At 49.7% G+C, this 24685-nt stretch overlaps 1 protein-coding gene across 1 annotated transcript in view; it reads left to right on the top strand.

Annotated features, from left to right (window-relative positions):
- Positions 1-1198: 1198 nt before the first annotated feature.
- NFATC2 (nuclear factor of activated T cells 2) overlaps positions 1199-24685 on the top strand; it is a 125903-nt gene continuing 102416 nt past the window's right edge. Inside the window, exons 1-3 of the mRNA XM_045529269.1 lie at positions 1199-1328; positions 18865-19882; positions 24370-24541. Coding sequence (XP_045385225.1) covers positions 1199-1328; positions 18865-19882; positions 24370-24541 — 1320 coding nt within the window. The remainder of the gene's footprint in view (positions 1329-18864; positions 19883-24369; positions 24542-24685) is intronic.

Raw genomic sequence — 24685 nt, 5'->3', positions numbered from 1 at the left:
TTGAGCCCAGGAGTTTGTGGTTGCAGTGAGCTGTGATCGCATCACTGTACTCTAGCCCAGGCAACAGAGCGAGACCCTATCTCCAAAAAATAATTAAAGAAATAAACACAGTCCTGTGGCCTGGGAGTTGTGTTTTCAACAAGGATCAGGTGTGCTTGTTACCTGCCAGCCTCTCCATCAGCACTGAACTCCTCGCTCTGCCTCCAACATGCTGAGCCCTTGGAGCTCTGCCTCTTTCTCTTGGTTCTCACTGCCAGAACACACTTCCCAAATGTCACCTCCCAGGGGCCCTCCCTGACCACCAAGGGACTACAGTCTCCCAGCCCCAGGCTTTATCCCTGGTGAGCGCTCGTGTTCTCTCTCTCTCTCTTCTCTCTCTCTCTCCACCTGAAGGAGATGCAACAGTGTCTGGTTCACCCAGCACCTGGCATGTGACGGGTGGCCAAGTAGTGTAGCTGTAAGGGTGGGACCTGTGCTCTCAGAGTATCTGTGATTCCTTCCCAGGCCCTGGGGAATTGAGTTGGGGGGGCATGCAGGTGTCTGAAGTGTCAGGGGAAATCATGCCACAGCTGTCAGCACACGCAGGCTGCTGGAGACACAGGTCTGCAATAGAAGGGAGTGGGTGCCCCCACCCACCTTGGAGGAGAAAAGCAGGGAAAAGGGTGGGATCAGTGGGTTCCCTGGGGCAAAGGCAGCAGTGGCAGCAGCTTTCTTGTCTAGACCTTGGGTCGGGCAGGACGCGCCACGCTCACCCCGAGAAGGGTGGGAGGCAAGGAGCGCCCGGCGGTGGCATGGGCCCCTTGCTAAGCGCGGCGCCCGGGCAGGGCCCGCGGGCCGCCTCCTTCCTCCCGGGCGCCGGCCAGCCCGGGCGCGCGCCCCTCCCCCCGGCCCTGGTGGCGGCCCCGCCCCCGCTGGCCTGGCCGCCCTGTCCCCGCCCCCCCCGGGCTGCAACAGGTGCCTCCCGGAGCAGGAAGCTCGCGCCGCCGCCGCGCAGCTCCCCCGGCGCGTCCAGGACCCGCTGCGCCAGGCGCGCCGTCCCCGGACCCCGCGTGCGTCCCCACGAGGGAGGCGACCCCGCCGCTCCAGCCGCCTCCCCGCCCGGCGCGCCGCCGCCTCCGCCTTCCCGGGCGAGGGGCCCCGGAGAAAGCCGCGCCTGCCCTCGCCCCGGCCCCGCAGCCCTCCCGCCGCCTGGAGCGCCATGGACGCCCCGGAGCGGCAGCCGCCCGACCCCGACGGCGGGGACGCCCCAGGCCATGAGCCAGGGGGCAGCCCCCAGGATGAGTTCGACTTCTCCATCCTCTTCGACTATGACTATTTGCCTATCGAAGGTCGGTGGAGGCTCCCCCCGGCCTGGCCCCCGAGCCCGGGCAGGGGCTGGGGCCTGGGGAGTGGGCACAGAGCTCCTCCGTGCTCCGCGGGGCCCGCTCCCTCGGGGGCCTGGCGGGGAGGGGGCCCCTACCCAGGTGAGAGGGAGAGGAGGTGGCGTCAGTGACCGCTGCCACCCTTAGGGGGCGGTCGGCTCTCTCTTGCCCCGCAGGGGAGTCAGTTTCCAGTCACTTGTGACTTGTCCCTGAGGGCCACTGCTGGCAAAGCAAAAGGCGGCAGGTCCCAAGGCTGGGGTGGAGTCTGCTGACCCCTTCCCTGGGACTGCGTGGTCAGAGGGCAATGGAAGTGATTTATTTGCCTTTGGAGGGGGGAGGTGAGGAAGCAAAGAATGAGTTAGTAGGGGGGTGCCCCTGCACGGAATTATCAGGGCTGGACGCTGCTCCCTCCCTCCAGGCACTTGAGTGAGACAGCGCTGTCCCCAGCTGTCCCCACCACCTCGTGTGAGCAGCGGCTGTTGGGGACTTTGTGTTGAACTGAGGAAGAGGTTGTCTGTGTCTGGTGCTGGAGGGTGGTTTGACTTTGTGGTACGAGGCCGGCCCATTTCCTCCCTGGCTGCTGCTGCTGCGTGTGCGCGGCCCCCAGTGGGTCAGTCTGAGCTTTGTTAAGTGATCTCGTACCCCTCGGCTGCAATGGACTGGGGGCCAGGGGGGCCAGGGGAAGCTGGAGTGTGGACTCGGGAGGACACCAGCTATTTCTGCCCAAACTGGGTTGGTCTGTACCTTCAGCTGCCCTCCATCGCTGGGGGCTGGGGACTTCCCCAGGCTGGGCGGAGATCACATCTGTCATTTCACGTGTTTAACAGGAGCACTCGTCAGAAGGAGGAGGAGGAGAAGGAGGAGGTCATACGCCCAACCTCACTGTATTTTTCTGGTTAGCAGGTTGTCTTGGAAAAAAACAAAAAAAACCCAACTAGGCTTCCTGATTTTGACAGCCCAGCCCAGCCAATGCTTGTTGGAGGCTCGGGGCAAGCCTGTTGGTAACTTCCAGACGCGCTCTGAGCCTGTCTGCATCTGGAGCGTAGGACGGGCTTGTGCTCGCTGCCTCATGTGGGAAGCCTGCCGGGGTGCTTGGTGCCTCACTGTTTCCCACAGTGCTGGGTTAGGCAGATGAGTGGAGAAGTTTTCATTTTCCTTTCGCCAGTGTCCTCACGGGCCACTTTGAGTGAGGAGTTTGCTTTGACTTTGGGTATCACTTTCACTTGGATACCTTGGAGATGGTGGTATTTAGTAATTTTGTGTTTTGGCTGGAGATGGAAGTAATCAGCAAAAGAGACCAGTCTCCTAGAGTGGCAATCGGGAGGACATCCTTTGCTTTGAAAAGATACAGTTAAGAATCTGCAGAGGAGCCCACGCTAACATCAGTGGTCTTTCTGTTCATTAAGATTAAAGTCATGTTTTGCAGGGAGCTAACACCCCTCCCAGATGCGCAATCAGCTAACTTTTATTTTTGTGTGTGGGGGGGGTGGGGGGATTTCCAGGGAAATAGTTTCCAGGCCAAATCTGAAGGGAGGTGCTTTTCATAGTTTTTCTTGGCAAGTGGTGCTTGGTGGCCACCAGATGGGTATCTAAATTCCAGAGAAAGCCCTGGAATTTTTTTTTTTTTGATAAACTTTATGTTTTGGAACAGTTGCAGATTTATAGAAGAGTTGCAAAGATAGCACAGAGTTCCCATATACCCAACACCCTATTCCTTCATATTATTAACATCTTACATTAGTATGGTGCATTTGTTATAATTTAGGAAGCAATATTGACACATTGTTGTTAAATAAAGTTTATACTTCATTTAGATTCAGAATGTCTTTGTTTTTTACGACCTCGACAGTTTTGAGGAGCACTGGTTGTAGAGTATTATAGACTGTCCCTCTAGAAGGGCTTTTTGGATATTTTTCTCATGATTAGAATGGGCTATGGGTTTTTGGAAGGAAGACCACAGAGGTAAAGTGCCCTTCTCATCATATCCCATGAAGGGTACATGCTGTCAACACAATTTATCCTGCTGATGTCAACCTTGACCACCTGGTCAAGGTATCACTTGTCAAGTTTCTCCGCCACACAGTAACTCCGTCCCAGACTGTGCTCTTCGGAAGGAGTTAGTATGCGAAGCCCACCCTTAAGGAATGGAGAGCCATGCTCTGGAATCTGTAAAATAATGACTCTTTGCTGAGAGGTAGGCAGCACAGAAGGGTCAGCACCCAGGAAGTGTAGGGACATGGTGTGCTTTGAGAGGCCAGTGTGAGCTGTCCCAGATGCCACGAGCAGTCACCTCTGTGCATGGTGGAACTCCCCAAGGGCCAACACTAGCCTTTGTGTTGTTATTAGGCTTTGCCCCAGATGACAACATATTGGTGATGTGAGTGAAGTGTTACCCTAAACTGTGGGCATGGACTTGGCAAAAACCAAGGAAGGGAAAGGCCTGCTAGTGGGACAGACATCACTGTTAGAATTGGTCGAGGTTTGGGGAAGAGGGATGCTCATTTTCTGGAGCGTTGGCATGTAGCAGGCATTGATTAGCACCACGTAATACCCCTCCAACCCTAGCAGGCGGGCACTATTATCACCGCCATTTGATGGAGGAGGCCACTGCGGCACAGAGAGGTGGAGCAGTTTTCCCAGGAAAGCAGAGCTGAGACGTGATACTGGGGGCCCACTGTAGGGCCTGGGCTCTGAACCTCCGTGGAGGGTTCCTCATTCCCTCCTGTGGTGAGAGACACCCATAAAGCAGTTAGCAAGGGGCCTGGGACCATAGCAGGGCTGGAATTGAAAGCATTTACCGACAGGGTGATCTTGAGCAAGTCCCTGAACGTCTCTGGACCTCGCTTTGCTTATCTATAAAACAGCTGAAATAATAGTACTTACCTCTTAGGGTTGTCGTCCACTTTGAATGGGTTAACCCATTTAAGACAGCTAACACAGGGTGTGATTTGCGACCAGCATTTTATTAAACCTTTGCTTTTGTTAATAGAGGTGTTCAGTTAATACGAGCCATTGTTTATTTACTTGCCCTGCTTGGAGCAGCTATTGTGTTAGGGCCTGGGGAAACAATGGGGACCAAGACCTAGTTCCACCCCTCACAGAGCTGGTGTCTCTGACTGTGCCTCTGTTGTTTTCTCTTGTCTAATTGCGCTAATGAATACCTCCAGTAGGATGTTACATCCTAGTGGAAATGGCAGGCCTCCTCGCCTTGATCTTGAACCTAGCAAGAGCGCCTCTAGGGTTGGCTTTAGGTGGAGGTGTATGTATTTTATCATGTTAAGCAGGTACCCATTCATTCCTATTTCCTTGAAAGTTTTTGTTAAAAATGGGAGTTGAATTATATGAAAGGCTTTTTAGCATCTATGGAGAAATAAAATTTTATTCTACTTAGACCTATTAAAATATGTTGGCTTTCTTAATAGATTATAGATTTCCTAATATTGAAACATTCCTGGGTTGTATCCCACTTGGCCACTGTGTATTATTTTCTTCTGGTGGCGGTGGCGTCTGTTTGATAATGTTTTATTTAAGATTTTTTTCAGCAGTATTTGTGAATGATATTTGTCTGTAATGGGCTTTTTTGGTATGCTATCAGATTTTTTTTTTCCTTTTCTATGCTTGGGAACAATTTATGTGCTCTCTGGCTTCTAAAGGTGTGATAGAATTCCTCTGTGACGCTATCTGAACACTTACAGGCCTGGTACTTTTTTGTGGAGTTGTTTCTTGATGGCTTTCTCTATTGTATTTGTAGAAATTGGTCTGTTTACACTTTCTATTTCTACTGGAGTCAATTTTGGTGAACGGTATCTTAAAAATTATCCATTTCATCTGCCTAGGTTTCAGATTTATTTTCCAGAGATGTGCAAAGTCGACTTATTATTTTCTAGTAGAGGAGACAGCCAAGTACACAGTAATAGACAGACTGGGGGCAGGGATGTGGGGTCCTGAGCGGGGGGCCACTGAGCCCAGCTTGGACGAGGAAGATGTGCTGTCAGCAGACAGTTCAGAAGTTGAATTCCCTTGTGCGTGTGTGAATTCAATGGATCCTTACTCCTCCCAACTTGTAATGCATTGGGAGAGATAGGTGGGTACTGGGAATCTCTGGTCACCTGCAGAGGTGCCAGATTTCCAGTGTCCTGCTTTGGAGACAGACATGTGGGGGGGATGCATGTGTCTGATTTGCCTCAGTAGGTCTGGGGCATCCCTCCTTCGATTCCTGGTAAGCTACAGCATATATAGCACCAACTTTTACCTTTTGGAAAGGGAAGCAGACTCCTCTATCACTGCTTATTGCTTTGTAAAGTCTATTCCTGAGATTCTTAAACTTTTGGGGTCACAGCTCTTTGAAAAGATGATGAAAGCCACAGGCCCTACACGGACACGTACTCCATGCATGTGCACGCTACACACGTGCATCCCTTCCCCCTGCACACTGCTCCCCCATGTCCCCCACTGCAACCCCCACTCCTCTACACATTCCCCCTCATGTGCTTTTTATATCATTTCTCAGAGGGAGTCGCAGACCCTTCTGTGCCTCATTTGCTCCTGTCGCTTGCACTTCAACTTAGGAACACCTGCTCTCAACCTATTCACAGGGGACAATTAAAACCTCATTCGTTCAGCAAACACACTGAATGCTGGTGTTGTGCCAGGCCCTGTGGGGGTATAGAGACAAATTAGATGTGGTCCTTGCCCTTGCCTGCCCGCTGGCTATTATGGGACACAGCCTGGTAAACAAATAGGGACAAATGAGGTGCTGTGATACAGTATCTGGGTTTTGTTTTTTTTTTTTTTTTTGGTGCTTACTAAAAATAGAGTTCTACACTAAGCAAGCAGGTTCGCTAAACACATGTGACATTCAGAGACATTGCCGTCTGTGTTAAGGACAGGCCTTAATAAGCCTGCTTTGGACAAATAATGTCTCCAGGTGCAGCTGGAAAGGTGAACCGAGGGCTAGAATTGAGTAGTGGCCTTGTCAGGGACGCAAAGGAAATGGGGTAAAGTTGCCTCCGTCATTCTTTACTACTGAACACATGTCATCCTGGCTTCCAAATTAAAGGCCCTCTGTTCTTTAGGGGGCCTTAGATTTTTTGATCAGGAGTAGAGGCTGTTAAAACCTTAAAGCAGTGTTATTCAAGTTGGTTCCCAGGGCACTTTAGCCATGTAAGGGGATGGGTTAAATAAACCTGAAAAATGCAGCGTGAGTGTCACGTGGTTCTTAGTCCTGGCTGTGTAGTAGAATCTCCCTGGATCAATGAGGTCAGACTCTTTGGGGGTAAGTAGATTTTGCTGAGAGTCGTGCACCAGGCAAACGGCAGGGCAGGCCTTGAACCTGAGCACTTGAGGCCCTGAGTTCCTGCTGTCAGTACTATAGCTCATGGCCAGAGTGTGGCCCCCGAGAGCAGTGGGACCCCATGCAGAGCTGTGCTCTCCAACTTCGTCCGACGTGGCCCAGGTCGGGTAGCATGTGTGCACATTCACCCCTTATAGTTGATACTTATATGATTATAACTTGCATGTTTACTGCTGTCCTAATGGGATTATGCTTATTATGAAACTGGCAAAAATAGAAATGGAAAAGGGCAGGCTAGAAATGGGAGTTCTGCTATTTTTGTGTTTCTTTCTACATCCCCATGGATGGTCCTTCATTGCCTCCTGGCGCGCCTGTGCCTTCGTTCCTTCCAAACCTGGACGCCGCTGGCTCAGCAAGTCTGAGCACCAGGTCTAAAATCAGAAAATCCTGGCTTAAGATGCTGCCTTAGCTGCCATATGCCTGGGGGACCTCGATGAAGCAGGAGCGCTGGCATGTAGCAAGCATGCGATCAATATTTGCCGAATAAATGGACGAAAAGCCTCAGCGTTCCTGATTAGCATTCTGCCAGAGGGCGGGTGATTTTCGTTCTTTGGACTTGCATTTTCTCATCTGTGAAATGGGGCTGGCTATGACAGTGCTCACGGACACAGATCCTACACACACACATGCACATGCATGGTGTGTATGTGTGTTGTGTGTTCCTACAGTGTGTGGGGGGGCTGAGGTGAGGCTTCAGAGAGCCGGTGTATTCAAGCGCGGGATGACAGAGGTGGCGCTCATGGTGATGGGCTCTGAGAAATCTTCTAGCTCTCCTGAATTCTTGAGGGCATTGGGTTTGGACTTTGAGGAATCCTGAGCTTTAAGAAAAGATGGACAGCAAGTGAAGGGGCATGCCGTTTGGTAATTTGGGCTGCTGGGCTTGAGTCTGGCGCTATAGCAAATTATCTAACTCTTATGCATGTTCAGTTCTGACTTTAAAATCTCTCCTCTGTCCCTGCCTCAGCCCTGGAACTTGGCTGACTGAAGAAGCTTCCTCAACTGTCCAGATTCCGTGGCTGGGAGAGTCCCCTGTGGTTGCCTGTCTCAGGGATGCAGGATCTCCCCAGGCATCATGCCTGGCCCCATGGGACTGCCTGAGCCAGTGCCAGGAAGGAGTAGTCCTGAAAATGTGGCATGATGGATGCACTGTGGCTTCCCCCCAAGGAGGGACTTCCTCCTTCCTCCCTCCCCCACACAGGAAATAGCCACAAGCTCTGCAGAGCTCCAGCCATACTGGGCTTCCCTGGGCTGGTGCAAGGTTAGGTTTTTGCTGATTGTTCTCAAACTGAGCTCAGGGAATAAGGCAAGACCTCGAGCCTGGGGCTCTTCCTGGGATAGGCCAGGAGCTGTCCGCTTCCCTACGTGGAGCAGAGCCTGATGTAAGTTTCCCAAAGGAAGAGGAACTGCCTTTGACTTTTTCCCTGAACGTTTATTATAAACTTTTCCCAAAATATGTATGCAAAAGTGGAGATGATGGTATAATTAACTCCCATGTTCCCAGCACCCAGCTTCAACGATGATTGCTTTTTCATTTTTCTAAAAGGCCATCTCAGCTTCAGAATCTTACTGTTGATGATAATGAGGCCAGTCTTACTCCACTCCTCCCATCCCAGCATGTGCTCCCCACCCTCACCCCTGACTGCTTTCAATCCAATTCCAGATGTCATTTTATTAGTGAATAGATTAGTATGTATCTCTCAAAGATAAGGACTCTTGAGAAAAATCAAATACCATTAATAAACCTAAAAAAATGACTTAGTGTCAAATATCCAGTGTTCAGATTTTCCTGCTTGCCTCACAAGTGTCTTTTTATAGTTAATTGGTTTGAACCAAACATGATCCTTGTGTTGTATTTGGTTGACGTGACCATTATGTCTCTTTTGTTCTATAAAAAACCACCATTCGTCTATTTTCTTGCCATTTGTTGAAGGAACGAGGTCATTTTTCCTGTGCAGTTTTCCACACTTTGGATTTTGCCAGTCGCACCCCTGTGGTGTCTTTTAACATGTTCCTCTGTCCCCTGTATTTCCTATAAACTGGCATTTAGATCTAAAGCCCTGTGCCTTGGATCTTTAATGCTTTTTTTCCCCCTCTGCAAAAGAAGTACACCAAAGGCAGACTATAAGCTATGCACAGAGCGGGGAGATTGCTTTTCCTGAGTTGGCATTTGGGACCCTCCCTACCTTCAAATCTGAGGTTTTGGGAAAGAGCATTTTTTCAGCTGGGCCTATTTTAGTTAATAAAGTGCATTTCTGAAAGCCAGTACTTCTCATGTGAATTTTAATTGAGCCATGCCTGGGTGAACTTTCTGAAGGGAAGAAAATGGCCTGCCAAGCTCAGGATTTATAAAGGTCCTTATCAAAACAGACCTGCTTGGGCATGCCTGCAAAAGCGGGAATGTTAAATGAGGGGGAAAGAAAAACCCCTTTAAGTCTGAAATGCCTGCAGACGTTGTTTTAAAGGCTACAGAGAGGGGCTGTTTACCTGTATAATCCTAAGAAGGTGGGCTACAGGTCTGAAGTCTGCAACAGGTGACATCACCTCTGTTGCCATGGAGCAGGGAAGAATGTCTTAATAACCAGGGGTTGGCAGGGGCCGCTGATTAAGTGTGCCCACCCCTGGGAACATGGCACTGAAATGAAAGCTCCTGGGGAAAAGTATAAATAAAGAACCTGTCAGTCAATAAGGTATTAATTTTAAATCTCTGCCCCTGGCCAAGGGTTACACGGGCCCCGCTGTCTTCAAGGGGAAGTTCCCACTTGGATCTTACGTTGGCTGAAAGAAAAGTGGAAATCAGCTTTTCAGGCTGTGCCGGGGGATGTGGGGATCAGCTGGGGATGCAGCTTCCTGGGGTGGCTGGGGCGGGGGCGAGGGCCCCTTGCCAAGTTGGTTAGAGGATAAAAAGAAGGGATGTTCCCCCGCCCATGTCCCCTTCTGCGGGCCTTTGATGGAGCGGGTGGGTCTAGCCGTAGCGAGCCCTGTTTCTGCAGGCGGATTATCTGAAGTCTATTTCTGGTTAATTCTTCTGACCAGATCTTTCCTTCTCCTTTTGGTGAGGAAGCCACCCTGAGCCCTGCTCTCTGTTGTGCACTGTGGTCTGCTCTGTTAGAAACAGACCTCTCTAAATCACAAGTTTAACCTCAAATGGCTGTCTTTAAAAATAGAGGGAGTACAGCAAGGGGATTGGACAAATAAAGTACGGTGCATTCATTCATTCGGTGAAATACTACATGGCAGTAAAAAAGAAATGACTCATTGCACACAATGTGAATGAAGCTCAGACAATGTGGCGCAAAAGAAGTGAGACATGTCCATCTTGTATGATTTTATTTATGTGATGTTCAAGAACAGTCAAACCCAGTCTATGGTAAGAGAAGTCAGTGAGTGGTTCCCCCTGGGTGAGGGGGACACAGGGAGCCTTCCGGGAAGACTGGAAGTGTTCTATGTCTTGAGTGTGTGTACGTACATAAAAAGGCACGAGATGTACATTAAATATTCATTTTACTGCACGTAAGTGATGCCTCAATTTGAATCCCAGCTCTGTCCCAACTATCTTTGTGAACTTTGAAGTTTTCCTGCACCCAGAGCCTCAGTTTCCCCATCTTTAACACAGAAGTGTTGTGATTTTCTACCTCCCAGGGTGGCTGTAAGCTGCAGAGACAGCACATGTGAAAGTTCAAGGCACAGTGAACATCGGCTATTAGAATGAATAAAAACAGGAGTATCTCTGGAATTCTGCAAGGCAGAAGGGCCCCTTTAAACCAGCAAGAGGCAGCTCTTTCCATCCAAATTTGAGGATGGAGATGAGTCCTTGTGTCTGCCACATGCCTGGGCCCTGCTGCCCCCATCCAAAAGGTGACCTCGAGGCCTGCGGGTTGCAGATTCCATACATTCTCCACGCCTCTCCAAAAGCAAGACGTGTCAGCGTGCGGGCGCATGTGTTTTTGCAAACGGCCGTGCCAGCAGCCGGTCTGTGAGCTTCATTGCTCGCAGGTCGTCCCGGTCCTGTGTCTCGGGCGCCTGGCCTCCGTGGCAGCCTGCCTGGGAAGCACTGCTGAGCCTTTTTCGGCCCTGTCTGGTGAAGGCAGACAGCTGTCTTTAGCTGGGGCAAGGTCAGCAAAGACCATAGCTTCAAGGTGGCTTTTTCCAGTGGTTCCACATGGACGAGACAGGATGGTAAACGTCCTTCCTTTCCTTTCTGGCATTTTTGGACCTGATTTATCCAGATGGAATTTCTTGACTTTCAGGGCCCGCGTCTGTATGTGTCACCTCTGAACGAAGGGTGTGACAACCTGACTCTCGTCATTATTAATACACATGATTCATTGATGAGGAATCCAACTGCTGTTGTGCCTGCGCACATGACGGGGGAGAGCAGGGGTCTGGCGGCTTATCAGACAGTTTGCTGAGTGTTGGGTTTATTATTTGGAGGCAATTGGTTGCTTTTCAAAGAGGTTCTTTCCTATAGGTGGTGCAAGCTGGCCAGATGCAAAATCCATCCACCTTCCCGCTCCGTTTTGCAAATTCCTTGCAGCCCCTAATAGGCAGGAAGTTATGAGAGTCATCGCGGCAGAAGGCAGGATTGGTCTGTCCATCGGCACCCCTTCCCTCTGGCTGCAGATCTTCGTGCCAGGTTGTGACATCCTAAGTGCTGCCGTGGCGACAGACTGTGATGTCTCAAACCTGGGCCTGGGACTCGCACCACCTCGGGGGTGAGCTCATGGCGCGGGGCATCGGATCACCTTGGCCGGGGATGGGCCGTGGCTCTGTGGCCCTGTTGACCGTTTGAGGGGCGTCCAGCCCTGAGGCCAGGCCCTGGCTCCTCTCCTGCAAGTCATTCAAACCTGAAAGCACCATTTAACTCTGCACCCTCCTCCCCCGCCGGACGGCTGCCTCTTGTAGGTTCCCTAGCTGGGTTTCTATTTTGGTCATTCTATTCTGCTTCCCGAAAATTCCACCCGCCTGTAGCTCTCGGCGGAGAAGATGTTCTCTTGCTGTTCCTTTTTTCAAAAGTGATCTGTTGGCTGGTGGGTTGGCACTGAGTGGCCACCTCAGACTTGGCTGTGTGTCCGTCTGTGGGGGTGAGCAAGAGGAGGAGAGGCTCTGGCGGAGACCGCTGTGTGGCCTGACTGCAATTTTTAAAATAATCCTTGACTCAATCCTGGAGCAAATAGAGGGATTGTGAACATTCCAGAAGAAAGGAATCTGTGTCTTCAGTTGCCGGGGGCAGTCTACCTCTTGAGTGAGACACTGGGGCCCCCAGCGCGGTTCCTATTCCAGTGGTAACCTCATTCCAGGTGCCGGGTTAAGGGGTCCCCATTTATAAGAAGTGGGGTAGAGCAATGGTTAGGCAGGTAGAAGAGCCAGGTTGCCTGAGACTTGGGTCCCGGCTCTGCCACTTAGAAAGAAGTGTGACCTTGGGCAAATTGTTCACCCTCTCTGAGCCTCATTTTCTCCATTTATAAAGTGGGGAAACCATATCATACTCTTCACAGGGTTCTTGTGGGACAAACATTAATATATGTTAGATACATTCTTGGTATTAAGTAAATGGTATAGATGTGTTAGCTGTTACCATTTTCATTATGACATGTTATTCACTGAGTCGCTAACACTTTAGTAAGATTTAGGTGATCCATTCCCAGGTAGCCTGGGGGTGGGTACAAAGCATGGGATGGAGGGGGCATAGGAGTCATTCTTTATCTACTTCACGCATTGTCGGAAGGTCAGCAGAGTCTGTGATGAAAAAGAGAATTCTCGAAGTGCTGACCAACCCATTTTATTTTTATAAACATTTCTTCCTTTTTTCTTGTTTCTAAGGCTTTTGAAGGGGCCTAGGGGCTAGTGCGTGTCATACTTTTCAAGTTGTAAAACAGAGCAACTATATCAGAGAAAGGGCAGAATTTTCACTTAAAAGACCATTCTTTCAGTGATAATAACCAGTGGGCCCCATTATTGAGTATTCTGTGTGTTTTGGGCTTTGTGTGGATTAGACGAACTGTCAGGTTGGTGTCATCACCAACGTCGTCACCCTCACGTTCCGTGCGAGGACCTGGAGTTTCCCCAAGTCTTAAGCCGGGGACGGGAGTGGAGCTGGGTCCCCTGACGCTGTGCCGCTCTGTTGCCTGAGACTTGGGTCTCGGTGCTGACCCCAGATGGGGGCGGGGCCGGCCTCTCCGGCAATTCTGCCCTGCAGTTCCTGGACGCGGCCGGAGATCTCCCCACGTATTCATGAGGCCTAGGTTTTGGGCCAGAACCCAGGAACATGGCGACAGGAGGGGTGATAATGAGGGTTTTCAGACGTCTGCTGCCGAGATGAGTGCTACCTGCCAGGGCGGGTGGTGAGCAGATGTCTCATTTCTGAATCAGTTCAGGTTTGAGGGCATGAGTCACGGGCGGATGCTTCCAGCAGTCCCTGGGCCTCGACTGTATGCAGGCCTTGTGCGCGGGGCTGGGGCTGTGCGGCACGGAGCCGCGGTGCTCAGCTGGGGGCGGTTCTGCCTGGCAGGAGACGGTTGGCAGTGCCTGGAGACAGTTTTGGTTGCCACAACTGGGAGAGGGGCAGGGATGCTACTACTGGCATCTGGTGGGTAGAGCCGGGGATGCTGCCAAATACTATACAAGCCCCTACAACAAGGAATCCTCCAGCCCCAAGTGTCAGTTGTTCTGAGGTTGAGAATCCTGGGCCCGTGGTTGACGATGCACTCAGGTCTGTCTGGGTACGAGCTGCGGGGCTTTAGGCAAGTGAATTCACCTCTGCGTGTCTCAGTTTCCTCATGTATGAAAGGAGAGTCAACAGTGCCCACCTTGTAGATTGCTGTGAGAATTAAATAATTTACTACCTGAAATGTGCTTACAACAGTGTCTGGCATGTGAGTTCTCAATAAATTTTAGCTGCTTTTGCTGCACCATTTATTATTACTATTGATCTAAGACCCATCCCACCCCCATCTGCCTTCAAAGAGGTCATAGTCTAGGGGTAGACAGAAAATGAATCTGCAGATAGACTTCAGTATGGGATTCTGTAGGATTTGGGAGCATAGAAGAAGAGCTGCCTGATCCAGCCTGGGGAATCAGGGAGGGCCTCCAGGAAGAGGTGGCTCAAGTTAAATCATGATGGACAAATAGTAGCTTGTTAGCAGAAGTGAGGTCAGGAGGTATGGAAGAGCATTCAGGACAAAGGGAAGAGCATGTGCAAAGGCACTGAGGCACAGAGGACCTAGAGCAGTGACCTCTGAATCCACCACCACAGTTTCCACCTTCTTACTCCCTTCTGGTGCTGATGCCTCAAGTGCAGGCCAGGTGCCTCCCATGGCAGGTGAGATGGTTTTAGTTAGTCCACCACTGAGTACCTTGCATATAATGAGAGCTAATCTTTTTAGTGCTGTTTTGTCTTTGAATGAGTCAGGAGTGGGGTCTCAGTAAGGTACTACTATGTCTTGAACACCTTTCTTTCTAACACTTATTATTCTCTCCCCGTATCTCCAGGCCTGAGCATAGGTAGACTTTCTGGGGTCATGAAAAAACATTCCATATCTTGACTGTGGTCGTGGTAACAGGGGTGGATAACATTTGACAACACTCATTAAACTGTACACTCAACATCTGTGTACACACTATACCTAAGGGGGGGTGGGTAAGCCTCAGGCTCAGAGCCTTTGGCCAGCCACTATGTCTCACTTGAATTCTGTAACTTTTATTTTTGTTGTATCTTTACCCTACCTTCTATTTATGGAGGTGACACTGATTTTCCATTTGTGGTTGTGGTATAAAGTTTCCCTTTAAAATAAAAATTAATGAGTGAATTTAAATACTAGAAATATTAATTAAATAATATTTACTGGTGGTACATGGATAGAGCAAAAAGCATGCCAATAGTAAGAAAAGCAAGATTTTTGGAAACCCTCCTGAGAAAATTTGGTGGTTCTGAGATGAAACTAACTTCACCCAGTGCTGTGTGGGCATTGCAGTGAATATCAGAGAGCTGTCTGCAAGGGTGGCAGTTGTTTAAGGAGAGATGGCAAGGAATCTCAGCTACTTAAATATTTTAATGATGCACCATTTATGAAACTTACTGTCAAATACCCAGAGGACTGAGAATTATTATTAATTATCTTCACATTCTTTGTTTGCTGTTAAACATTCAGTCCTGGGGAGAGGGGGGAAAAAAAGGAAGAAAAACTGGTGGTTGGATTAATTAAAACCAGTGTAGATGCTTTAAATATTTTTGCTCAGCAAACTGGAGCTTTCTGTTTTTCAGTGTTCGCAGGGAGTGTGAGTGATGTGTTATTTCATGACTACATTTCTGTGGACTGTTCACATCAGGCCTGAGGGTGTGTTTCTGATAAGATGCAGTGCAGTTTTTCTGATAACGCTGGAAGTTTTGCTGAGAGACTTTCTGTGTTTTGTTTTTCTGGTTCAAAGGGCAGTGAATTCTCAGAGTGTTGTCGGACATGGATTTGACATTGATCTTTTCCTAGATTAAAAGCCTATGCTCTGTTACCTGCTAGGAAGATGCCTGTGAGTGTGTGAGTACATGCAAGTTCAAATACAAACTTGCATTGACCTGCAGCTTCACAAGAACTCCAGACCCCACAGACGCTAGCTAGAAAAAACTCAAAGGATTTCAGAGCCAGAAACAACTGAGGAGACTGATTCAGTTTAATACTGTTCTAAATGAGGAGGGGTTGAGCCCTCAAGTGGGTGGGGGATTTTTCCAGAGTCACACAATTAGTGGCAGAGCAGGACTAGAGTCTCAATTTTCTGCTTTGTAAACCAGAGTTTCATTACTATGTATCATTTATGTCACCCACCACCTATGAAATAAAATTTAAAAAGTTTCTTTTGGGAATTGTTTCTTTTCTCTACATAATTATAGAAATCAAAAAGTCTCCTTTCTGCCATGCCACCGTTTCCTAATTCCTTAGTTCCCCTGCTAGAGGAAGTCACTGTTACCTGTGCCTTTTAGAGAAAGCCAGCAGCTGTGTGTGTGTGTGTGTGTGCGTGTGTGCGTGCGTGTGTGCGTGTGTGTTTACATTCTCTCACTTTTTTTTTTTTTTAATTCTATGGACACTGTATACAGCTTACTTTTCTCTATTACTACTAAATCTAGTGGTCATTCCGTATCAATGCAGAAAGCACTTTTTCAAGCCTTTTTATAGCTGTAGTGTCTCCTATTGTATGAATGAGCCAGGATTTAACCCCTCCCAAATTGATGGCCTTCCCTTTGCTTCCAGTCTTTGGGATCACAGACAGGACTGCAGTAATTGATCTTATGCACACTGCATTTTGCACAGATGAGAGTTTATCTGCAGGATAAATTTCTAAAAGTAGCATCACTTGGTTCCAAGGGCACATGTGTTTGGAATTGTGATAGATCTTGCCAAATTGCCCTCTCTAGAGGTTACATCGTTCTACCTCTTGGTTTGGATATTAGCATCTTTGAGTCATAATTTAAATACTCCATGTAGACTGTTCTGAACGTCCATCGTTCATTCACTGAGCCAGCCAACAAGTCTTTTTTGAAGACCTGCTTTGTGGCAGGTGCCATCCAGAGGCTGGGGATACCTCATGGCATTTACTGATGGGTGGGGGTGGGGCTGGAGGTTGGGCGAGGCAGACAATGAGTGGATAACGCCACTGTTGCTTAATTGGAATGATGAAATGTGAGCAGAGCAGGGACCTGTGAGTGAGGCCTGAGCTAGTCAAGGAGGTCAGGGGCCTTCCAGGAGCACGTGGCACCTCAGCCAAACTTGTGGGCATGAGTGGGCTTTAGTCCTGTAGAAGAGGGGACCTGGGTGTTAGTGGGGGAGGAGCTGTTGAGGCAGAGGAAACAGCAAGTGCAAAGGTCCTGAGGCAGGAAGGAGCTAGGTGCTTTCTGAAACCTCCGCATTGCCTGGAGTCCAGAGAGAGGGAGAGGAGAGAGTAGACGGAAGGGAGGGTAGGTGGGTAGGCAGGGCCTGGCCAGGCTGGCCTAATTGAGGTCATTTATCTTTACCCTAAGAGCTGTGGAAGCCATTTGGGGGCACGCACCAGCAGTGGGGGCACCATCTGGACCCTACGAGCTCAACTCAGCACTCAGCTAGCCTTGACAGTACTTCCTCTGGGATGGCCCAGAAAGGGCACAGGGAGGTGGAGACTTGCCTGAGTGGTCCCCTGGCCCCTCAAGGCAGGAGCTGGTCATACAACTGCAGGGAGACGTCCTGTTTCTGGCTGGCAGGCCCGTGGATGTGATTCTTCCATTTACTTAGTCTCTCAGCCACTCAACAAATGTTTTCGGAGGGCCTGCAAGTGCCAGGCACTGTGGTAGGCGCTTGGCAAACAGTGCTGAACCACAACAGACGTGGCTCCACCCTGGTGGAGCTTAGAGTCTAGTGCCGAGCTGTGAACTTCTATAAAGGGCCAGATAGCAAACATTTTAGGCTTTGTGAGCCTTGCAGTCTCTGTCACAACTGCAGCTGAAGTGCAAACACCAGCGGTAGCTTGCTTTGTCCACCCTAGGTAAACAAACAGGTGTGGCTGTGTTCTAATTTGTGAACACACCCACCTGCAGTGTGCCTGCCCTGGGCTGGGCAGGATGAGATTCCCTAAACAGATAAATATCTGCTGTGATGTGAGCCGCTGACAGGCGTCAATGGAGAAAAGATGACAGGGAAAAGGGGTGCAGGTGATCTTTTTAATGGGCCAGTGTGAGGAGGTGGAGGCAGAGCAGATGCACGAGGAGTTAAGGGGCTGCCCGAAGCACGGCGGAGGTGTCGAGGCTGTCGCTGGGCCAGCCTGGGGAAGAGCAGGGAGAGGAGGGGGGCGGCGAGACAGGCCGGGGCTGGCGGACATGCTGTGTTAGACACTTCAGGACCTCCTATAGTGTTGGGAAGCCTTTACAGTGGGTTGAGAAGGGACATTGCAAAGGCTGCTACGCGGAGGACAGGAGGAGTCGGCAAGGGTAGAAATGGGGAAACCAGAGAGGAGGGAGCAGTAACAGTCTGGGTGGGAGAGGGTGTCTGGCTGGACGCGAAGGGCTGGGGAGACAGGGACTTTGGTTCAGGTCTTGATGGCGGAGCAGTTGGGGTTGGTGAGAGTCAAGGCCCACCTGTGTGGCTGATGGGGAGGTGGAGGGGCCCCTGCCGAGGTGGGGCTGCCTGGAGGCAGAGTGGGGTGAGGGGTGGCGGGAAGGAGGTTAGTTCCCTGGCTAACTCCGCAGGGACCTCCCAAGTGGCCTGTGTGCCTGGACTGTGCAGCGAGGCGGGGGGTCTGCCAACGAGGGGTCGGGCAGAGAGTAAATGACAGAGGGGAAGGGTGGTGCTTGTGCAGTTGACACAGAATAATCTGGTTGAACACCGTTCTCCGGTAGGTCCGGTCAAGGTGGCAGCAGAGGTAGGCAGCCACTAATAAAAGATTAGGTCATTCTGCATCCGCTGGCTTTAATAGTTTGGGGGACTCTATAGCCGTGACCCTGCCTTTTGTCTGTGGGATTTCTAAGCTTGCTAATTCCGTGTCTTTGGGTGAATCTCTTCCCCTTGCTGGGCCTCAGTTTCCTCATCTGTAAAATGACACAGTTGAGATATGAGTCATTAAGCCCCTTGTTATACGTGGGTGTGAACGTCTGGGATTCGAGCCCAGAGCGCTGTGCAGCGCCCCCTCTGCGTCCTGGGCCGTATTGCATGCACAGAGCAGGAAGGCCTAGGCAGTGTTTTTCAAACCGTGGGTCATGACCCACTGGTGGGCTAGGAAATCCATGCAGTGGGTTGTGAGCAGACAAGAGGGAAGGTCAGAGGCGTCCTGAGTAGCAGGGTAAGTATTGTGGGTGTGGGGGCGGGGGCTGGGCTGTGAGATAAATGCATTTCTCCCAAGGGTTCCATTTAAACCCAAGTTTGAGGCCATTCGCCCAGCAGTCTTCAAGGACCAGCTGGGATCAGCGGTGCTCGGAGCACCGGCCCCTAAGCTTGTTCCGCTTCAGTCTCTCTTTTCAAGGGATCTGGGACAAAGCAGCCTCGGTTTCCTCCGGGGTTAGGGCAGAGGTTCCAGCGTGGGGTTTGGCGGTGGGGATTTGAAAAAAAATAACAGGAGTCTAAGCCCAGCCTGTGATTGCACTGCGTTGGGAGTTCTGTTTTAGAGGCTTAAAAAGACCCCCCTCCCCCCTTCTCTTTCCAGAAGAGCCGAATGCACATAAGGTCGCCAGCCCACCCTCCGGATTCGCATACCCCGATGTTGTCCTGGACTATGGCCTCAAGCCATACAGCCCCCTTGTCAATCTCTCTGGCGAGCCCCCCGGCCGATTCGGAGAGCCGGAGAGGGTAGGGCCCCAGAACTTTCTGAGCCCGGCCAAGCCAGCGGGGGCCTCCGGCCTGAGCCCTCGGATCGAGATCACTCCGTCCCACGAACTGATGCAGGCAGGGGGCCCCCCCCGCGTGAGAGACGCTGGCCTCCTGGTGGAGCAGCCGCCCCCGCCGGGGGTGGCCGCCAGCCCGAGGTTCACGCTGCCCGTGCCCGGCTTCGAGGGCTACCGCGAGCCGCTTTGCTTGAGCCCCGCTAGCAGCGGCTCCTCTGCCAGCTTCATTTCCGACACCTTCTCCCCCTACACCTCGCCCTGCGTCTCGCCCAATAACGGCGGGCCCGACGACCTGTGTCCCCAGTTTCAAAACATCCCTGCTCATTATTCCCCCAGAACCTCGCCAATAATGTCACCTCGAACCAGCCTCGCCGAGGACAGCTGCCTGGGCCGCCACTCGCCCGTGCCCCGTCCGGCCTCCCGCTCCTCGTCGCCTGGTGCCAAGCGGAGGCATTCGTGTGCCGAGGCCTTGGTTGCCCCGCTGCCCGGAGCCTCACCCCAGCGCTCCCGGAGCCCCTCGCCGCAGCCCTCGTCTCGCGCGGCAGCCCAGGACGACGGCGCCCCGGCCGGGTACCCCCCCGCGGCTGGCTCCGCCGTCCTCATGGATGCCCTGAACAGCCTCGCCGCGGACTCGCCTTGTGGGATCCCCCCCAAGATGTGGAAGACCAGCCCCGACCCGTCGCCCGTGTCTGCCGCCCCGCCCAAGGCCGGCCTGCCCCGCCACCTCTACCCGGCCGTGGAGTTCCTGGGGCCCTGCGAGCAGGAGGAGCGGAGAAACTCCATCTTGCTGGTGCCGCCCACTTGGCCCAAGCAGCTGATGCCTGCCGTTCCCATCTGCAGGTGAGCAGCCTTCGGCACGGCTTATTGCCTGGTTTAGCCTTAAGGGGTGGCTTTCTGGTTATCAGCATGGGATGCGGAGCCAAGTAGACTGGATTTAAATCCTGGCTTTGCCACCTGCGGGCTATGAGACCCCGAGCCACAGTTTCCTTATCTGTAAAATGGGTATAGTTAGTGTGCCTGGCTCACCAGGTGGTGGTTACGTGGATGCAGTCACAGGATAAACACGATTGCTCACACAGCACCTCGCTCATTCACTCACTCAACAAGTTTTATCAGACATGTACTATGTGCCAGATTCTGTGATACAGGTACTGGAGAGACAGTGGTGGGCTGAACAGGCAAAACTTTCTCCTTCGTGGAGCTGACATTCTAGGAAGCCCAAAGCAAGCCTTAATATGTCAAATCTACCATCTCATTTTAAGAGGAATTGATGTTTTTGGCATCTACTGTGTGCCTCAGTATAGCACTTGATAATATGGAGGCCCTAAAAAAAAATAAAATGTGAAAGCCATAAACCTCAAGGAGCTTAAAAATCATGACAAGCTGAAGAGATGCACATAGATAGCAGCGGACAGGCTTGGGGGGCTCTCGGAACCGGATCTGAGCCCCAGCTTTGCTGCTCACTGCCGGTGTGGTCGTGTCTGTCTGGTGCTGCTGTCCTGCTGCTGCACTTGTGTCAGACATTGCTAATCAACTGGGACCCTCTTTCTCATCAAGCACCTTTTTGATGCTGGGGCCAGGGTAGACATCATTAATCAGTCAAGATTCTCCATTTTTACTGAGCCTCTTTCTGGCCTTGGCTCGTTCCCTGTGAGATGAGGATAATAATAGTACCTACCTTATGGCTTCCCCCCCCCAGGGATTAGGTGAGATGATATATGTTAAACTCTTGGCACAGAGCCTGCACAAAGTAAAGGCTCAAAGAAGGGGTAGCTGCTGTTACTATAGGGGAGTCTTATTAAAGGGAAGTACTTTAAAAAGTGCTTCCTCATTGACAAGCCTTGTGCTAGGAGATTGAGCTTAGAATAGCTTTTAGAGTAGTGACAGTGACAGTAATAACCACAAACATTTAAGGATGCTTCCTAGTGCCAGGCACGATTCTAAGTACAGTGATTCCTCAGTATCCATGAGAGATGGGTTCCAGGACCCCCCAGAGATAGCAAAATCCTTAGGTGCTCAAGTCCCGTATGAAAAATGGCGTACTATTTGCGTATAACCTACACACATCCTTCTGTATACTTTAAATCATCTCTAGACTACTTACGTTGCCTAATACAGCGCCTACACATGACTTCATGTGGACTCAGCATAGTACTTAGAGCACAGCAAATCCAAATTTTGCTTTTTGAAACTTTGTGGATTTTTTTTTCTGGATATCTTCCATCCGAGGTTTGTTGAATCCATGGATGTGGAACCCACAGATACAGAGGGCTGACTGTATTCTGTGTATATTATTTCATTTAATTCTCTGTAAACCTGGTTTGGTTTTAGTTTTTATTTTGATAAGAAAAAGGAGGTATACAAAGGCTAAGGGCAGATATTATTCTATCTATTGAAAGGCTTATGTTGTTATCATTATCCCTATGGTTTTCAAATTGTTTTTTCTTTTGACGAATGGAAGCCTTTATTTTCCAAACAAAATATTAAATTGAGAAAATACATAAAGATAGAGCCGTTTCAATTGCTGTAGGGATGAGGGTGGCCAAGGACCCTGCCCGGTGAGCTTTGTTTACCTCCACACCAGACCAAAATGGACCGCAGGGAGCATCCCGTCTGGCATTTCCTCCAAAGTAGGTGCTGAGAACACTAGTGCCACAGTAGGTCAACTGGTGTTTCTTCTTCTTTTTTTTGTTTTATTTTGTTTTTTTGACTTCCCAAATCTTTATTATCAACAAAAATCCCTCAGAAGAAATTCCATTTGGTGTTTCTTAATGAAGGAGTTTCTGGCTTTAACAGAGTTAAATAGGTGCCCTTGTGCAGGCCTTCTCAGAGCCTTTAATGTGGACAGATGTACAGTGATTTCAAAGGCCATTTGGCTACAGCATTCTGAGTTCTGTGACTGAAGTGTCACCAAGACACCTTAGGAAATGCTGATCAGGACCAACCCCTGGTACAGATTTGGGCTCAGAGAGATGAAGTGACAAGCTCACAATCACCAGCTAGTGAATGACCAAATTGGGAACTAGAATCTGGGATTTCTGACTCCTCATTCTTTCTGCTACATATACAGATCAGTCTTCCAAACCATGATTTTATCTATTAATAATAATTAAGAGTGGGGAGGAGCATTGATATAAAAATATGATTGTGATAAATATATGAGACTGTTATTTATAAAATACTTCCCAATCCACTCTGTATCTTGATCTAAGAGGTTCTGAGTTTTAGAGTCTTTTAGTCCTTAGCAAGTGCCAATCTGTGCCAGCCAATGAGATATTTGCAAGAATTTCCTATAAGGTTAAGAGGATAGAATATTCAGGAAAGTCTCTTGATAACCTTTCTCCCAGGGCACATGGACACTCAGCAGAGGGCTGGAATTCAAATGCAGAATTTCAGGCTGGCTCTGATGGTCTAATTCTTAAGATTCTATTTCAGTGTCAAAAACCTATTTCAGAACCAAACAAAATTATAAATTGAAACTTGGGGATATCCCATGGGAATCTTCTACTCACTACATTTTTTGAGTCTTCAAAAGATAATTAATACAGGATGAAGTGCATTTTTAAAAAATGAGTCTTTTTGCAAACTTTAAAAAAATTTTATAATTTCAATACATGAGATGGATAAGAGTATTTGACATATGGCACGGTGGCTGCAGAAGATTGAAGGCATCTTAGCACTGTAACTAAGGTAGAAATAAAGGTCCTTCGGACACCTAAGACTGCAGGGTGAGAGGGCTTCAGAAGGCAATCTGGTTGGGAAGAAGGGGTGGAGATTTGTTTGCATAGTGAGGATGTAATTTTCAGTGGCATTGTGTGTTTACATTGGACTCTGGCACTGATACAGTTTATGGAGGTACTACCACCTCCCGCCCCCCGCCTTGCCATTCTCCCCTTGGTACTGCTATGATAGAGAAGAGAGAGAGTTGGCTTTATTGCAGATGCTTAATTAAGTCCAGTTGATAGTGTCATATCCTAGCAGCCCCGAGCCAGGAGGGAAAGAACACTCCGATTGGATTAATGATTTCTGCCATATGTGAAAAATCAGGACACAGTGACACAAATCTGTGCATTTGCAACTTCAGAGTTACTTGGAATATACAAGCTGCTCATTCATTCATTCATCCATCTGCCCACAGAATATTTAATGAGAACCTATCAAATGTCAGGCATGGTTCTAGGATCAGTCCATAAATGAGATATTTTCTTGGACCTATTTTAGATACATTAGTTAATGAGATGAGAGGCACTATGGAGATGCGAATGGTGCACTGGATTTGGAGTCAAGAGACATAGCTGGAGCCTTGCTGCATCTGCTCTGTGATGTTGGGGAAATGAATTCATGTTCTCTGAGGTGCAGATGGAGTGGTCTGGACAGATCTTCAGACCTCGGTCAACTCTTAAATGACATAATTCTAGCCACATATCAAGTACCTGTTGTCTATGCTGGATTCACACCCCAACTAGACACCTCTCTGTGCCTACATGTTCAACACTTGACCTGCTACATAATGATGGGACTGGAAGTGACCTCTCCCCCAAATGTACCTTTAGTTGAGGTCATCAGACATAGGAATAAGAGCTGTAATAACCTGTAGCCGCCATCTGGCCCATTTTCCATGGGGTTGTAAGACTGCAGATAGGAGGGGTGAAGTTGCTTGCTTAAAGTCACATGGCAGTGAGGGCACATGTGGGGTCCCCGATTTCCACTTTTCCTAGAGGAAAAGAAGTTACAGCAGTTAGAAATATACTGGAACTAACATATAATGAAATTAGCTTCATAAGTTGAGAATTGGGTCACACTGTCCTCAAGATGGAAGAGAAAGCAAAGAAAAAGATCTCCACCCTGTGAACGGCACTGGCTGTCATGTCTGACAACCATGTGCCTGCACGCATCTAGCATTTTGTTCATACATGGTCACGTGCTGCATGACGACATTTTGGTCAATGACGGACCGCATATATGATGGTGGTCCCATAAGATTATAAAACTGTATTTTTCTATGTTTAGATGTTTAGCTACACAAACACTTACCGTTGTGTTGAAGTTGCCTACAGTGTTCAGTACAGCAACGTGCTGTGCAGGTGTGTAGCTTGGGAGCAATGGGCTGTGCCATACAGCCTAGGTGTGCAGTGGGCCACACCATCCAGGTTTGTGTACGTACATTCCATGGTGTTCACGTAATGACCCATTTCTCGAAATGTTTCTCCGTTAAGCAGCATATGACTGGACCCACAATTTTCAGAAAAGGGGCCATTTACGATTACTGCACAGGTTGATGGGTTCTGGTTTACTGTGCACATGACTGACTCCATTCCCTCCTCCAGCATCCCGGTGACTGCATCCCTCCCCCCGCTCGAGTGGCCGCTCTCCAGCCAGTCGGGCTCTTATGAGCTGCGGATCGAGGTGCAGCCCAAACCGCACCACCGGGCCCACTACGAGACGGAAGGCAGCAGAGGGGCTGTCAAAGCTCCGACCGGAGGCCACCCTGTTGTTCAGGTATGGACTGGGATTCTCTTCCTTTCGTGTCTGGTGTTTGTCTCTGGGTGACTCACCTCTGCTAAGCCACCGTTGTGTGCTTGTGAGGCTGAGGTATGTGTTTCAGCCCCTTACTCCTTTGAGGGATGAGACATTTGAGATCGA

This window comes from Lemur catta, chromosome 17 (genome assembly GCF_020740605.2).
Source record: "Lemur catta isolate mLemCat1 chromosome 17, mLemCat1.pri, whole genome shotgun sequence".
NCBI classification, from domain to species: Eukaryota; Metazoa; Chordata; class Mammalia; order Primates; family Lemuridae; genus Lemur; species Lemur catta.
The sequence above is the reverse complement of the archived record's forward strand: the minus strand, read 5'-3'. Positions and strand labels throughout refer to the sequence as shown.